At 39.7% G+C, this 18210-nt stretch overlaps 1 protein-coding gene across 6 annotated transcripts in view; it reads left to right on the forward strand.

Annotated features, from left to right (window-relative positions):
* The window catches only part of szt2 (SZT2 subunit of KICSTOR complex), a 242331-nt gene that overhangs the window by 2674 nt on the left and 221447 nt on the right, over window positions 1-18210 (forward strand). For all 6 annotated transcript variants that reach the window (XM_073062784.1, XM_073062788.1, XM_073062786.1 and 3 more), the window contains exons 2-5: window positions 1776-1901; window positions 2994-3167; window positions 5908-6078; window positions 15054-15185. In XM_073062784.1, coding sequence (XP_072918885.1) covers window positions 1776-1901; window positions 2994-3167; window positions 5908-6078; window positions 15054-15185 — 603 coding nt within the window. The remainder of the gene's footprint in view (window positions 1-1775; window positions 1902-2993; window positions 3168-5907; window positions 6079-15053; window positions 15186-18210) is intronic.

An 18210-nucleotide genomic window follows, 5' to 3' on the forward strand; every position in this document is an offset into this window, starting at 1 on the left:
TGTTTTTCACCATCTGCATGCTACCTTGGCTGAACAGAGGAGCACTTTTAGTAATAAACAAAGACAACTGCGCTGTTCCAAAGAGTGCAATATGAGGTCATTTTTACCCTCCGCTATTAGGCTCTATAATGAGTCAACCTATAGCCAGGGAAGTAATGACACCCCTGCCCTCCCCTGTTAGACTGTTTGAGGTACTTAGTTTTATTCTTTCTACTTCTCTTCTAATATTAATAACTGTGCACTTGTAATGCTAATGTGACAATGCAAATTCCTTTGGGATCAGTAAATTATCTATCTAGATGGTTAACTGAATATTCAGTTGCGCTGTCTGAGAAATACATTTGATGTGTTTAAGCTACATGTTTGGATGCTTCTAAAATACAAACTGAGCTACTATGGTGTTGAAAGAATTCTATTTAACCAGTTTTTTTTGTCTTCAGTCAGCTTTAGATGGAATTGGCAACTCTAATCTTTCACACTTACTGAATTGCTCTCATTTTAGGATTTATTGGAGTGTTTATCACCTTCAACAGAAGTTTGAGGCACAAGTGTTTTGACTATGTTACAAAGATATTTTTAAAAATTTTCTAGCCAAAATTATCAATTGAGTCTTAAAATAGACTTTTAAGTTAATCAAAGGAAATAAAATGCGGAAGTGCATACATTTTAAAACAGGCTCTGCAACTTTGCAATTTTTCAGTAATGAAACTAGAGAAAAGTTTCTCAGAGTAAATTAACTTTGCTGTGTAAGTGACTGTTTGCTGTGGAATATAGGCTCTGCCTCACCTCAAACTCATTGGTTGATCAGCATTATCACAAGTTATTCTGAAAAATAATTCAATTATTTACATTTGAGGGTCAAGAAATTATGTAGTCTTAAAGTATATATTCCATAAGATGTAGGAACAGAATTATTTCATTTGGCCCACTGAGCCTGTTCCGTCATTCCATCATGGCTGATTTATTAAATCCCATTTTCTCTGCAATCTTCAACATTCTTACTAATCAAGAACATATCAACCTTTGCTTTAAGTACACCCAATGACTTGGCCTCCACAGCTGTCTTTGGCAATGAATTCCACATATTCACCACCCTTGGGCTAAAAATTACTACAGCTCAGGGTGTTGGAATTCAGTCACAGCATCCTCTGTAAGGAGTCCCTGTGTGTCCTCCCTGTGGAATGTGTGTTTATTTTCTGGTCCTTTGGTTTTCTGTCACAGTCCAAATACGCACCAGGTAGGTTAATCTCCTCTAGACCCTCTCCAATGCCGGCACATCGTTTCTTAATAAGGGACCCAAAACTGCTCGTAGTACTCCAGGTGAGGTCTGACAAATGCCTTATAGAGTCTCAATATATTCTTTTATCTTAGTTAGTGCTGAAAGGAACTGATAACGAGGAGAAAGTATCTCCCTTGTTGCTGAGTCTTGCAACACACCAGAAAGAAATTTACTAAAAATAAGAGGAGAACTTTCTAGGACTACAGTTAGGAAATACCTCTTCAGTTAAAGAATGTTAGAAATTTGGAAGTTTCTTCTGCAAGTAGCACTTGATTCTTGTCCGGTTGTTCATTTTCGTACCTTTTATATGCAGCGAAGTGGTGAGGAGTTGGGTGAAAGGGATGGGTGACAAATAAAGCATGGCCTCATTAAGTGGCGGGAAAACGGTGTTTTAAGAAAAAAAGTTTGCTTCCAGTCCACTGTTTTCACGTGACTTCCTGTGGTCCAAGAGATTTTCCTGTATTCTGTGATAGTTACCTCAGTTTTATTTTTACAGGTGGAAGAAGCAGGACAGGTTTTCCTGCTTATGAAGAAGGAATACCGGATTTCCCGGAATGTGCGGTTAGCTTGGTTTCTCAGCAAGCTCAATCAAAATATTCAGCCGATGTCTCAGTCAGAGCTTGTGAGTAAAAGGATGGGGAAAGATGGGATTTGTTTAAAAAGAATGTGAAACAGGACATTATTTCTTTAGTGCCCAGCCCAGATGGGCATATTTATTCAATTGTATCTTGAACTGACACAAGGGTATCTTTAATCTGTGTGGCTCAGCATCATGCAACCAATAAGCAGAGGCAATTGAAAGTAAATTTCCTGTAATATCAATTTCAGTTTAGCTGTTTAGTAGAAAAAAACTCTAAAAATGTGGAATTTGTTATACTTCTTCATGCCTTATGCAAAAGGTTTCATTAACCTCTTCATTATCTCTGTCTCAGAAATGTAAGACGTGTCTGATTTCATTAGTGCGAGGTGATGTGTGTTGGAAAGACAAGCCAGCATAGTATTTATACCACAAATGGTAGGGTACTAGGGAGTGTAATGAAACAGAAGGACCAAACATTATAAGTGCATAGTTTACTGGAAGCAGCATTGTGGGTAGACTGGGTGGTGAAAATGCTGTTTAGTATGTGGGCCTTCATCATTCAGGATATTGAGGAAAGGAGTTGCAAAGTTATTTTGCAGCTGTACAAGTCACTCATAAGGCTGTGCTTGGAGTACTGTGTAAACCTTTGGTCACCCTGTTACAGGAAAGATGTAGTTAAACTGGAAAGAGTGCAGGAAGGGTGTTATCAGGGCCAGACTGCGTGAATTGTAGCAAGGAGTCTTTATTCCTTGGAACACAGAGGAAGGTGGGGGGGGGGGGGGGGGGGGGGGGGTGCGGTAGCTTCCTTATAGTAATTATAAAAATAAGAGTGGCATTGTGAAGAGGAGTCCAAAACTAAATTTTCACCTAAGCAAATGTCACAACAGGAATTTCCATTTGTATATTTTGTTAAGTTATAATAAAAACATTTTCAAAGATTGTTTTTTGCCAGTTTGCATGTAGATTAAAGTATTCTCACAAAGTGCAATACTATTACTTAATTTATTAGATACATACCAGTTTTACGCCAGGGTTGTTGTTTCATATGTCAAGGGAAGGAGGAATTACAGCTCTCTGTAATGAAATGCTTTCTAACAATACCATGTGACAGAAATTTTGTCTTTTTCTTTCTAGCTCAACTCCAAGAATGAACTAGATATTTTAAGTGTCCTACCAAAGGGATGGCAGCAGGGTGAACATGTTGCTGCTCATACTTACCAATTAGTACCTTCAACCCATATCATCTTTTTTGCTCAACGATATCGTTTTGTTATTGTATTGGATCTTAGTCCGTCCACAGGCATTGTGGTAAGTAATTGTCATATTGGGAAGAGAGTTAAAGTGAATATTAGATAACTCTGCATCTGAGTTTAATCAACAATTCTGGTTGACAGCTTTTATTAATGACACAACAGATGTAGCTTTTTCCTGTTTATTCATACAAAAGTTAAAGTTTAGTTTTATTTGTCACATGCACATCAAAACTACAATGAAATGCATTATTTAGCATCAAATCAAATCAGCAAAGTTTGTGCTGGGCAGCCCACAAGAGCTGCCATGCTTCCAGTGACAGCATTGTATGCACACAGCTCACTAATTCTAACTCTGTCTTTGAAATGTGAGAAGAAACCCAGGCGATCATACAGAGAACATACAAACTCCTTACAGATAGTGGAGGGAATTGAACCTGATTCTTACAGCTGGCTGCTGCAAAGTGTTGGGCTAACCACTATGTTACCATGCTGCCTCCATAAAGTTCACAGTTTAATTGAGAATCAGAGTAATTTAAAGGGGATTTAGAATTAATTGGTTCAGTATTTTATACAGAAGGCTTTGATGCACCTGTTCTTGTTATTTGTTAATTGTTGTCAATTTGATCCTTCAAACTTTGGCTTTTCTGCATTTAGTTGGAGTCCTTGTGCCTGTTCTCTTGGGCCCTGTTGATTTTTAAGATATTACTGCCTGCTACATGTCAAGTTTTGCCCAGAGTCTAGCGATCCCTGTGATTGAGTGATCTTGCACAGATGTTCCACCCAAGTGGAGAATATGTTGCATCCAGTGTTTCTGGTGCTGACTCCTCTTCGTTGGTGAGATCAAGTGCAGTTTTGGGGATTTCTTTGTTGAGTACATTTGCTCTGTCCATCACAAAAGGCGGGATTTCCCAGAGGCCACCCATTTCAATTCAACTTCTCATTCCCATTCACATATGTTCTGTTCTTGACCTCCTGTACTGTCATGATAATGCCGAACTCAGGTTGGAGGAGCATCCCTTGATATTCTGTCTGGATAGCCTTCAAGCTGATGGAATGAACATAGAGTTCTATTCCTTATGATAATTTCATCTTTCTCCTTCCTTCTCTTTTTTTTTACATTCCCAATTCAAGTTATCCTCTCGCCTTTCTCTTCATCTGTACATCTCCTTCTGGTTCTCCTCCTTCCCTTTTTTCCATGGTCCTATTAGATTCATCCTTTCTCAAGCCTATTTATCCCCTCTCAACTTCTTATTTCAACCCCCCCCCCCCCCCCCACTACCCACCTTCCACCTTGCCTGGCCTCACCTATTGCCCGTCAGCTTGTATTCCTTCCCCTCTCCTCACCTCCTTATTCTGGCTTCTGCACCCTTCCCTTTCCAGTCCTAAAGAAGATAGAAGATTCCTGGCCCAGAATGTTGGCTGTTTATTCCCTTCTATATATGCTGCCTCAGTTTGTCCAGTATTTTGTGTTTATTGTTCAATATATTCTTTTCTATTTTTGTCCTTTGCTGATATAAAAGGAGATTGTTAAATATGTTCAGCTTACTTATGTCTTCTGATAAATCCAAAAGCTCTCCTTGCGGCTATAGTCAAAACCAATTTCTTTGGTCTAACTTTTGATTACTTGATTTCACAGTATGTGGCACTGTGATGAGTTTGGTTTGCTAGCACTCATTGAGATGTTTTAATAGATTAAACTTACCTTTTTTTAAAAAAAGGCATATTTTTAGCTATAGCAGAGGTATTTTGCAGCTCCTTCTTTGCCTGACCGCAAACAGAGGTGGCTTCATACATTTGCACAATTATATGAATTTTGCCATTATCCCAGCTATCTATTGTTTTAATGCGATGGTAATTTTTGCAAAAAAATGAAATAACAATGACCAAAGAGTGTCTCAAGTCTGTTTTGTAGCTCCCTTCCTCCATTAAATGCAGGCTGCCCCAGCACATCCTCCGATTGTGTTGATTGTTAACACAAATTACGTTTTTCACTGTGTTTCCAAGTGAATAATGTAAATCTAAATGTGCAGCAAAAGTGATATTAATATAAAAGTTAGGGAAAATCTGCTAGCCAGGTGTTTAACATAAATGCTTCTTTTAAAATTTAATTGACATTTTGGAAATTTATATTGAACTATAATTGTTCTGTGAGTAGTTTTATTTTGTTTGTTTGCTTGTATGCCAAGCAACTAATGTAACATTATGCTGAGTGAAAGGATTGTGGATAGCCAAATACCACAGGAATGCTCATGTAACATTTTGAAATTTATGGCTGCCTATTTAGGTGATAATAAATTAAAATGCCAGAAATCTTTGTACCCTCTTTAGCCATAGGAGAAGTCCCAGTTAGTCTATTTAAGAAGTGCAATTGAAACAAATCAGGAAAAAGTTGCTGAGGCTTGCATCAGTGTTGGGAAATGACTGGAGAAAATGTAAAAGATAAAATTTTCTCACATTCAGAAAAACAGACTGATTAGGGGCAGTCAGTATGAATTTGTGTCTGGATAGTCTTGATAGAGTTTTTCTGAAGAAGTCTTTTTCATTCTCTTTCAGGATGTTCCAAAGCATTTTCTAGCCAATGATGTGCTTTTGATGTATTGTACAATTTTTGGTACCCCAGAAGTAACAAAGGAGATGTGAAAGATGCTTTATAAATGCAAGATTTTCTTTATTCTCAATCATGCCTGCTATTCTAGTATGCAAATATGTACATCTTTGAAGCTTATCGTGTTTTTCCCCTCTTCCAACAGATACTTATTTCTCAATTTAAGTGAATGTTCTCATTTGTTTCACAGGATGACTCCACTGGTGAGCTGATTTTTGATGAAGTATTTCATGCACTCTCGAGATGTTTAGTGGAATTGTTGCGACCATTTAAGGTCCCAGGTACAGACATACTGTTTCAGCCTGAGATCTTCATTACGATCCTTGCTTATTCTTCCATCATAGGACTTCAAACTCACCAGGTGGGCACTTGTTTCTTAATTTCTAAGACCTTTTTTCCTTGCCGGAGGGTGCCTATTTTATATAATTTCCTAACATTGTGTTAGTGAATTCAAGCTACAATCATCTTCATCATCATCATGATGTGCCATGTCGTATGATATAGGTGATCATGGTCTTTGACAAAAAGAGGTTTGCCATTTCCTTCTTCTGGACAGTATCTTTCCAACTCAGGTGACGCCAGCCATTATCAATACTTTCAGAGATTGTCTGGTGGTCGCAGAATCAGGACTTGTGATATGTACCATCTACCACTTGCTCCCATGGCTTCATTTGACGCTTATCGGGAGCCAATCAGGTGCTGCACCTTGCCCAAGAGTGACCTGCAAGCTAGCAGAGGGTAGGAACGCCTTACACCTCCTTTGGTAGAGATGTATCTTCATCCCGCCAACCTATAACTATAATATTAAAGTGATAGGGTAGATTTTTTTTTAAACACATGCTCGAAAACAAATTACAGCATCTGAAAAAGGTATGATGAAACTAATGTTTGTGCAGAACAAAAGTGAAGACCGAGCACATGCTTAAAATCTGATGCCGAAACAGAAAATAATGTGAATATTTGGCAGGTCAGGCAGGATGCAGGGAGAGCAAAACAGTTAATATTTCTTAAGAAGTATAATTCACATGAAGCATAATTCTCTTTCCTGCTCAACAGATGCTGACTGAACCACTGAGCGTTTCCATCATTATCTATTTTAATGTCCATGGGTATTTGCTGCATTCATGTTGCATCCACGTAGATAATAGTTCAGAAGACTAAATTGATCGTGAAATCAATATAAAAGCATTTTCTAAAAAAATTAGCATAGATCCAGGGCAGTACAATTCTTTTTTTTTCTTACACCAAATCAGAATTGGATTTACTATCACTGACATATGTTATGATTTTATTTTGTTTTCTGGCAGCAGAAACATTAAAGACATTAAAAATACTATAAATAGCAATAATAAATAAATAGTGGAAAAGATGAAAAATGAGGTAGTTCATGGACTTTTCAGAAATCTGAGGGCAGAGGAGAAGAAGCTGTTCCTAAAACATTGAGTGTGAGTCTTCAGGCTCCTGTGCCTCCTCCCTGTAGGTAGTAATGAGAATAGGGCACATCCTGGATGATGAGGGATTCTGCCTTCTTCAGGCATTACCTCTTGAAGATTCCTTGATGGTGGGGGGGCTTATATCTGAGGGAGCTGGTTGAGTCTTGATGCACCATCAATAACTCACGCTGAGACTTAGGAAGTGAGATATCGGCTTTTATTGACTGGAAGAACAAACAACACTACATCCTGGGAAAATGAGGGAGAGCAGCAGACCACAGTCGCCTTTATACAGGGGTCTGTGGGAGGAGCCACAGGAGCAGTCAGCAGGGTCTGTGGGAGGAGCCACAGGAGCAGTCAGACAGGTATATCTAGTTCACCACAAGTCTACAACCCTCTACAGCCTCTTGCGGATCCCGTGCATTGGAGCCTCCAGAACTGGTAATGGTGCATGCAATCAGAATGCGGTCCACGGTGCACTTGTAGGAACTTGACAGAGCATTTGTTGATGTTTCTTAGGAACACATATATGAACGACTGATGCACATGTTTTACCTATTTTCACATACTGACTAATCTTTATCTCCTCTCATAAGAATGAAGGGAACAGAGGCAGGAATAGACCATGCACCCGCAGCACCTACTCTGCTTTTCAAAAAATCATGGCTATTATTTTCCCCTAGCACCACTTTCCTGCACTAACAGCATATCCCATGGTTCCTGTGTGACTAACTAAACTGAGCCACATGGAAGCTCGAAATGAGATATAAAAGGCTTTACTCAAAGCAGTAGAATGTTGAGAGAATTCTGGACAGAATCTAGAGAGAATCTAGTTATTTTTAAACAATGTTTTATACTTTTTGACACAAAGACATTAATAAATGGTTACTACAGCTATAATCACCTATTTAACTTTAACATTTTATTTATAGACTAGCAACATTTTGGAATTGCATATTTACAATGCTAGCACATCCCACCTAGCAAAATCCCTTTGAATATTCAATGCTAGTAGCTGGTCTGACTTCTCTGAGCATAAACTCTTAGATATTCAAAGTATATCTCTCTTGTACAGTGTTGAGGAATGGTTCCTGAGTATACAACTACCCAGAATATTAGCTGACAAAAGAGACCTGTCCTAAACCGCATTTGGTGGCAGGGGTATCAAGACTTAATATTGTTTAATGTCATTTCCAGTACACAAGTGTAAAGGAGAACCAAATAATTGTTACTCTGGATCCAATGCAGCACAAAAAAAAACACAAAGATAAGGAACACAATAATAATAATAGACAGTAGGTGCAGGAGTGGGCCATTTGGCCCCCCGAGCCAGCACCGCCATTCAATGTGATCATGGCTGATCATCCATAATCAGTACCCCGTTCCTGCCTTCTCCCCATATCCTTTGACTCCGCTATCTTTAAGAGCTCTATCTAACTCTCTCTTGAATGCATCCAGAGACTTGGCCTCCACTGCCTTCTGGGGCACAGCATTCCACATATCCTCCACTCTCTGGGTGAAAAAGTTTTTCCGCATCTCTGTTCTAAATGGCCTACCCCTTATTCTTAAACTGTGGCCTCTAGTTCTGGACTCACCCATCAGCGGGAACATGCTTCCTGCCTCCAGCGTGTCCAATCCCTTAATAATCTTATATGTTTCAATCAGATCCCCTCTCATCCTTCTAAATTCCAGTGTATACAAGCCCAGTCGCTCCAATCTTTCAACATATGACAGTCCCGCCATTCCGGGAATTAACCTTGTGAACCTACGCTGCACTCCCTCAATAGCAAGAATGTCCTTCCTCAAATTTGGAGACCAAAACTGTACACAGTACTCCAGGTGGGGTCTCACCAGGGCCCTGTACAGCTGCAGAAGGACCTCTTTACTCCTATACTCAATTCCTCTTGTTATAAAGGCCAGCATGCCATTAGCTTTCTTCACTGCCTGATGTACCTGCATGCTTGCTTTCCTTGACTGATGTACAGGAACACCTAGATCTCATTGTACTTCCCCTTTTCCTAACTTGACACCATTCAGATAGTAATCTGCCTTCCTATTCCTGCCACCAAAGTGGATAACTTCACATTTATCCACATTAAACTGCATCTGCCATGCATCTGCCCACTCACCCAGCCTGCCCAAGTCACCCTGCATCCTCCTCATATTTCACACTGCTACCCAGCTTTGTGTCATTTGCAAATTTGCTAATGTTACTTTTGATCCCTTCATCCAAATCATTAATGTATATTGTAAATAGCTACGGTCCCAGCACCGAGCCTTGTGGTACCCCACTAGTCACTGCCTGCCATTCTGAAAAGTTAATCCCATTCTGTTAATCCCTACTCTTTGTTTCCTGTCTGCCAACCAATTTTCTATCCATGTTAGTACCATACCCCCAATACCATGTGCTCTAATTTTGCCCACTAATCTCCTATGTGGGACCTTATCAAAGGTTTTCTGAAAGTCCAGGTACACTACATCCACTGGCTCTCCCTTGTCCATTTTCATAGTTACATCCTCAAAAAATTCCAGAAGATTAGTCAAGCATGATTTCCCCTTCATAAATCCATGCTGACTTGGACCGATCCTGTTACTGCTATCCAAATGTGCCGCTATTTCATCTTTTATAATTGACTCCAGCATCTTCCCCACCATTGATGTCAGGCTAACTGGTCTATAATTCCCTGTTTTCTCTCTCCCTCCTTTCGTAAAAAGTGGCATAACATTAGCTACCCTCCAATCCTCAGGAACTGACCCTGAATCTATAGAACATTGGAAAATGATTACCAATGTGTCTACGATTTCTAGAGTCACCTCCTTAAGTACCCTGGGATGCAGACCATCAGGCCCTGGGGTTTTATCAGCCTTCAGTCCCATCAGTCTACCCAACACCAGTTTCTGCCTAATGTGAATTTCCTTCAGTTCCTCCATTTCCCTAGGTCCTCTGGCCACTATTACATCTGGGAGATTGTTTGTGTCTTCCCTAGTGAAGACAGATCCAAAGTACCTGTTCAACTCATCTGCTATTTCCTTGTTCTCCATAATAAATTCACCCGTTTCTGCCTTCAAGGGCCCAACTTTGGTCTTTACTAATTTTTTCCTCTTCACATACCTAAAGAAGCTTTTACTATCCTCCTTTATATTCTTGGCTAGCTTACCTTCATACCTCATCTTTTCTCCCCGTATTGCCTTTTTAGTTATCTTCTGTTGCTCTTTAAAAGTTTCCCAATCCTCTGGCTTCCCACTCATCTTTGCTTTGTTATACTTCTTTTATTTTTATACTGTTCTTGACTTCCCTTGTTAGCCACGATCGCCCCCTGCTCCCCTTAGGATCATTCTTCCTCTTTGGAATGAACTGATCCTGCACCTTCTGTATTATTCTCAGGAATACCTGCCATTGCCATTGTTGTTCCACTGTCATCCCTGCTAGGGTATCTTTCCAGTCAACTTTGGCTAGTTCCTCTCTCATAGTCCCCTTTGTTCAACTGTAATACTGACACTTCTGATTTTCCCTTCTCTCTCTCAAATTGTAGATTAAAACTGATCGTATTATGGTCACTACCTCCTAATGGCTCCTTTACCTCGAGTTCCCTTATCAAATCCGGTTCATTACACAACACTAGATCCAGAATTGCCTTCTCCCTGGTAGGCTCCAGTACAAGCTGCTCTAAGAATCCATCTCGGGAGCACTCCACAAACTCCCTTTCTTGGGGTCCAGTACCAACCTGATTTTCCCAGTCTACCTGCATGTTGAAATCCCCCATTACAACTGTAGCATTACCTTTGCGACATGCTAATTTCAGCTCTTGATTCAATTTGCACCCTATATCCAGGCTACTATTTGGGGGCCTGTAGTTAACTCCCATTAGGGTCTTTTTGCCCTTACAATTTCTTAGTTCTATCCATACTGACTGTACATAAAACAGAGTAAATATGAATACAGTGAATTCTGCCTAGTTGGGCCATCCATTAATCAGGGTGGTCACTTACTTGGGATAACTCTTAAAAAGACAAAAACTAATTATGAACATTCCTGGGATTCCCTTTGTTTATTTGGGACACAATGCTGCTTAATTGGAGCAGAAGACTTGCTGAACAGGTTCTAACTAGTATTCGTTGCCTACATTTTCGTGGCCGTTAGACACTACACCGTGCTTAGAGTGAACAGTTTTTAAATGGCATCAGTTGTATGTGTTTGTGTTCAAAAAGCAGTGATATCTGCCACTGATAGGTGGTGATAAATAAGCAGGAAGGCAATTCAGAACCGTTTTGCTCACTGTGGTTTCAAGCATTCAGTCTTGGAGATGCCAAAACAGCCGGATGTGAAAATGAAACTATTTCACTACTTCAGCAAGTTAGGAACCACAAAGAATTTGAAGGAATCGACAATCATCTTGAATGTTACAATGAAAATGAAGATATTATGAAGTCAGTCCATTAACTGCACTTGGTGTCTGTGCTGATTTTGTTCATTTACAGTCAATCTGAAGAACACAGCAATGTACACTAGATGAAATCCTCCATCAATAACTATTAGGAACTTCTTTCTTGAAGACTGGTTCTCATTTTAATTGATAACTACAATCTATAATTTCATACTGCCACTATAATCGCTGACAATCCCCTTCACCATCTGGCAGAAGCTACATACTACCAGGCTCAAGGATAGCTTAATTTCCACTGTTACAAGACTCTTGAATGTACTTCTTGTACGACAAGATGGATTCTTATTCCAGCACCTGCAGACTTTCTTATGTCTGTAACCTCACAGACAGACAGGCATACTTTATTGATCCCGAGGGAAATTGGGTTTCATTACAGCCGCACCAACCAAGAATAGTGAAGAAGTATAGCAATATAAAAACCATAAATAATTAAAATAATAATAAGTTAATCATGCCAAGTGGAAATAAGTCCAGGACCAGCCTATTGGCTCAGGGTGTCTGACACTCCGAGGGAGAAGTTGTAAAGTTTGATGGCCACAGGTAGAAATGACTTCCTATGATGCTCAGTGTTACATCTCGGTGGAATGAGTCTCTGGCTGAATGTACTCCTGTGCCTAACCAGTACATTATGGAGTGGATGGGAGTCATTGTCCAAGATGGCATGCAACTTGGACAGCCAATCTACCTTGTTATGATCTTGCACTTTATAGTTTACCTGCACTCCATAATCTCTGTAGCTTTTACAGTTTATTCTGCATTGTTATTACTTTACCTTTTCCCTTAATGCACTGTAGTGATTTGATCTGTATGAGCAGTATGCAAGGCAAACTTTTCTCTGTATTGCAAATGTGACAATAATGAACAATTCCAAAGATTGATCACTTCCCAGCAAAAGAAATTTCTTCTGGACCTTTTGCTGGATGGCCAACTCATCTTTTATTTTTTTGCTTGACCCCTGTTCTGAATACTTTAGCTAAGAGACAAATCTTCCCTACCTCTACCCTGTCCCAGGCCCTTAAGGATTTTGTATGCTTTAGTGAAATTACTACTCATTTTTCTGTCAAGGATGTATAAGTGGCAGATGGAGTTCAACGCAGTTAAGTGTGAAGTGGTTCATTTTGGTAGGTCAAGTTTGAAGATAGAATATAGTATTAATGGTAAGACCAGTGTGGGGGATCAGAGAGATCTTGGGGTCCATGTCCATAGGGCACTGAAAGCTGCTGCGCATGTTGACAATGTTGGTAAGAAGGTGTATGGCGTGTTGGCATTCATCAACCGTGGGAATGAGTTCATGAGGTAATGTTACAGCTATATAAGATCATGGTCAGACCCCACTTGGATTACTGTGTTCAGTTGTGGTCACCTCACTACAGGAAGGATGAGGAGATTTACAAGGATGTTGCCTGGATTGGAGAGTCTCTCTCGTGAGAATAGGTTGAGTGAATTTGGCCTTTTCTCCTAGGAGCAATGGAGAATGAGAGGTGACCTGATAAGATGATGAGAGGCATTGATCGTATGGATAGCCAGAGGCTTTTCCCCAGGACTAAAACGACTTAACATGAGGGGGCATAGTTTTAAGGTGTTTGGAAGTAGGTACAGAGGGGATGTCAGGGGTATGTTTTTCACACAGAGTGGTGGGTGCGTGGAATACACCGCCGGCGATGGTGGTCGAGGTAGATACAATAGGGTATTTTAAGAGACTCTTAGATAGGTACGTGGAGCTTAGAAAAATAGAGAGCTATGCAGTAGGGTAATTCTAGGCATTTTCTAGAATAGGTTACATGGTCGCCACAACATTGTGGGCCGAAAGGCCTGTAGTGTGCTGTAGATTTCTGTGTTCTATGTTCTATAAACCCAGTATGTTTATGCTCTCCTCTTAAGACAAATGAACAACTAGTCAGTCCAGTTCAGTAAAAAAGCATAATCCAATAATAGTAAGCAAAATAACTGAGGTAGTGATACTGCTTTGCTTTAATGTAGATGAGGGTGTTTTTCCAATGCACAATGATACAACACTTGCATTTGGAGCAGTTAAGATCCAGTGTAGGTGGTCACAATGAAAGTTCTGATTGCCAACGCTTATTTTGTTGGAACCAGTCTATTTAAAGCTACAAATTGAATCATTACAAATAATGAAGAATGCAAATCCTAGATTTCTACAGTGGAGTATGGTTCCTACCTACACTATTTAGATATATTTAAAACAATATTAATGATGTACTTAAACTACTATAAACGCGAGAGATCTTGCAGATTGTGCCAAACTTGAGCAACACATGCTGGAGGAACTCAGTAAGTCAGGCACCATCTATGGAGAAGAATAAACAACTGACATTTTGGGCTGGGACCCTTCATGAGGACTGGAAGGGGGCAGAAACCAGAATAAGAAGTGGGGGGAGGGGAAGGAGTACAAGCTGGCATGAACCTATTCTCTCACTAAGGTGGCAGAGCTTGATATGGATTCAACAAGTCAGAGCAAATTACCATTTCAGATCATATAATTCCTCAAATGAAAAAACCTGGTGCTGAAAGGTTTTGTGCAGCAGAACAGTTCTGCTGACCTGAAACAGGAAAAGTGAGAAATAAAACTTTGGTATGTTGCAGCAAAAGGATGGGGAGACAAACTAACGAGATAGATGTGATAAAGTAGAGATCAGAAGAGATTGTTTCATGTAAGTGGTGGTGATGATGATTTGCATTTGGAAAAATTATAAATACCGGTAGTAGTGAATTACAAAAGAGGCATGTCTAGTGAAGGTGATGAAATCTGAAGTTACTAGAAAAGGAAAAAAAAACACATGAAGTATGAAATACAAGACTAAAATGGCTTTTTAAATTGAAATTATTCAATTCATTGTTGATTCCAGAAGAGTGTAATGTGCCTTATTGGAAGGTAGCAAACAGTTCTCCTAGCTTCTGTTAGATAATTTAATAATTTCAGATCATTGTCTACCTCAGTACACCCTTGTATCAAACACTTATAGTATTCAGCTTGTTTCACTTCTGAAAATTTGAAATTTAATTTGCCATCTATTTGTAGTCCTTCCAGAGATGTTGAATAATAAGTCCCATATCATCCTCCCAGCTAGCACGGCTGGGAGGGTGTCTTACCAACCTTCCCTTTGATTTCTCTGCCGCTTTCCCCTTACTCTGCCACTTAAAACTTGTTTTAGTTCTTAGTTTTCTCAGTTTCATAGAAAGTTATCAACCTGAAATGTTAACTCTCCACCTTCCAAATACTTTCAACATTTTCTGTGTTTTTTCAATTTTTCAGCTTTTGGAGTGTTCCATTTATGGATTGTTTCTCACATCTAATTTGCATAAGACACAAATTATATTAAGCAGCTTGGCCAAGCTAATTGATTATCCATTGTTACATAAGTCTATCCCAGCTCTGCTGTTAGTATGTGTATGTAGCAAATATTCTTACCACTGAATATTATCATTGTTTATCATAGGTCCTGGTTCAAGGCTGTCTGTTGGATCAAGCCAATTTAGAAGCTTTTCGTCAGAATATATATCAGCAGTTACGCGCGTTTGAAAACAATGTAGCTGAAGTTCTTCAACAACATTACAAGCCCAGAACACAGGTCAGTATCTCAGGGAAAGAAAGAGTAATTGCATAATATGGTCCCATGCTTTTGATGCTGATTAACAATCTTTGAGAGGCTAGACTAAGAGATGAAAATTCTGTAGCAAAGGGATTAGTATACTTGCCCTATCATTGAAATGTTCACACAACCATGGACTCACTTTCAAGGGCTCATCATATCTCGTTCTTGATATTTGTTGTTTATTTATTTATATCATTATTTCTTTTTGCGTTTGTTGTGTTATGTACTCTGGTTGAATACCCTAGTATTCAACATTGATTATGTTTTAGTTATTATTTTATCGAATTGTTGAGTATGTCTACAAGAAAATGATCTGTGGGGTTATATATAGTGAACAATATGTACTTTGCTAATAACATTTACTTTGAACTTTGAGTATTTACTGTTGACCTTTGTAATCTGTGTGTTACTTTTGAATGAGGTGTACAAAATGAAGTAGTATACTGAGGTTATTTCCTCAAATCTAAGATGGAAGGGAAACATTGTAAATCAAGAAGTAATATTTCCTGACTAGGTAATGCATGAAAATTCATTCTATTCCAAATTTTCTCTGTTCCCATTATCCAAACCTCATAACATGTGAATGAGGATGTCTGGTGAAATATCCCTTTACACCATATGCTATAACCAGAAGGTAAAATTATTGGGTGTGTTGGTCATTGCGTAGCAAGGTGGCACGGTGGTGCGGCAGATTGTGCTGTGGCTGCACTGCTGCAGCAATTCGGATTTGATCCTGATTTTGAATGCCGTCTCTTGTAACTTTGTGCATTTAGTTCTAGTGTACTGTGTGTGGTGTGTTGGTCTAGTGATCTGAAGGTCTGTTGCGTCCTTGAGCAAGGCACTTAACCACACATTGCTCTGCCATGACACTGGTGCCAAGCTGTATGGGTCCTAATGCCTTTCCCTTGGACAACATCAGTGGAGTAGAGAGGGGAGATGCAGCATGGGCAACTGCAGGTCTTCCACACAACCTTGCTCAGGCCTCAGCCGTCATCGAAAATTGATGGACAGCCAAAGAGAGAGAAGAGAGACTGATTACAGGGAATTAAGTGTGAATGTGGAATGTAAGGAATATTCTGAGAGTATCTAATGATTCAGTGTCCTGAATGCCTTCCTATACTACAAACAAGAGAAAACCAGCAGATGCTGGAAATCCAAGCAACACACACAAATGCTGGAGGTAGCAATGACGGAAAAGAGTAAACAGTCGATGTTTCTGGCTGAGACCCATCATGATGAAGGGTCTTGGCCTGAAATGTCGACTGTTTACTCTTTTCCATAGATGGTGCCTAGCCTGCTGAGTTCCTCCAGTATCATGTCTGTGGTGTCGTCTCATACTGTGCTGCTTCATTTTTAGACCAGTAATTTAAGAAAAATTTTCAATTAAAAAAACATTTTTAGTTATTTAACTGCTTTCAAGATCTTAGCATTGTTAGCAAAGGTAGCTTTTATATCCCATCACTAACTTCCATTGAGAAGGTAGTTGTGAACTGCGTTTCTGACCAACTCCAGTCCTGATAAAAGTACTCTACAGCAGTGTTGAATAGGTAGTTCCAGGATTTTGACCTAGCATATTTTGGAGAGTGACTCACATAGTTCCAAGTGGGGATAGTTTATAACTTGGAGAAAGACTTGCATTTGTAGTGTTGCTTTCTGCCAATTGCCCTCTTTTCCATTGGTAGGGAACACAGGTTGTATATACTGTCAAGTGTAGCCCAGGCAAGTAACCTCATTGCATTTTGTAGATGATGCGCACTAAAGCCATTTTGCGACAGTGACAAAGGGACTGAATATTTTGGGTGGCAGATGAAGTCAAGTAGGCAGTGTTGTCCATGATTGAGTGGTGTTGAAAGGCTGCTTCTCCAGCCAATGGGCAAACATTCTATCCTGCTCCTGTTGTGCCTTGTATGTGGTGGAGAAGCTTTGGGATATCATGTGCCCCAGATGACTTTACTTGTGTTTGTAGCCATGGCGTTTATATGGTTGGTTCAGTTGATTATGTAATCTATTGTGATTCTTCATGTGGGAGATTTAGTGAAGGCAATATTGTGAATGTAGGTTGTCAGACGCTTGCATGTTGGAGGTGGCCATTGACATGTACTTATAGCTAGAATGTTAAATGTCATTTACAGTCATTCCTGAATTATGCCTAAATCTTGCATGTGGTTGTGTACATGTCTTCTGCTCTTATGGTTCACAAGTTCCTCATAGATGCCCAGATCCCATATTTTACTTTGAACTTTGAACTTAGATCTGTTCAGTTCATTCTGTATAGCATGAGTGTTGTGCTTCATAAAATGATGGAGGTGTGAAGATGAGACTTAGTTTCCATAAGGATTATACAGTGGTCGCTTTAACCAAAAAGGTCATGAACAGATGCTCCTGCAGCAGATAGATTGGAGACATAGAGATACCTCATGTCGAATCACTTACTGCTGTTCAAGATCTAGTCTGACAACTCTGTTCAAGACTTGACCAGCTAGGTTAGTGGTGGCACTGCTAAGCCCACTCCTGGTTATGGTTATTGCATTTACGCATTCAGAGAGCATTCTTTGCTCTTCCAAGTATCATTCAATGTCGAGGAGCAGTGATTCATCAGCTAAGACAATGGTTCCTTTCTCATATTTAACATAATTTTCAGAGACTTTCTGAAGTTTGCACCCTCCTGTCATTTTTGGTTTTGATGAAGATGTTTAACACATTGTCATTGAATACAGCTTGGAAAAAGGCCCTTCAACACATCAAATCCACAGCGACCATCAAGTACCCATTTTAAACTAATAATACATTAATCCCATTGTATAATTTTCCCACATTATCAACTCTGCCAGATTCTACCACTCATGTATGCAATAAAGGCAATTTTCACTGGCCAACCCGCACATCTTTTGGAACTGGGAATAAACTGGAGCTCTCAGGAACCATTATGGTCTTGGACCGTGCAACTTTCACACAGTCAGGGTTGAACCCAGGTCTTTGGAACTGTGAGGCAGCAGCTCTA

This window comes from Hemitrygon akajei, chromosome 12, assembly GCF_048418815.1.
Source record: "Hemitrygon akajei chromosome 12, sHemAka1.3, whole genome shotgun sequence".
In the NCBI taxonomy this organism is placed as follows: Eukaryota; Metazoa; Chordata; class Chondrichthyes; order Myliobatiformes; family Dasyatidae; genus Hemitrygon; species Hemitrygon akajei.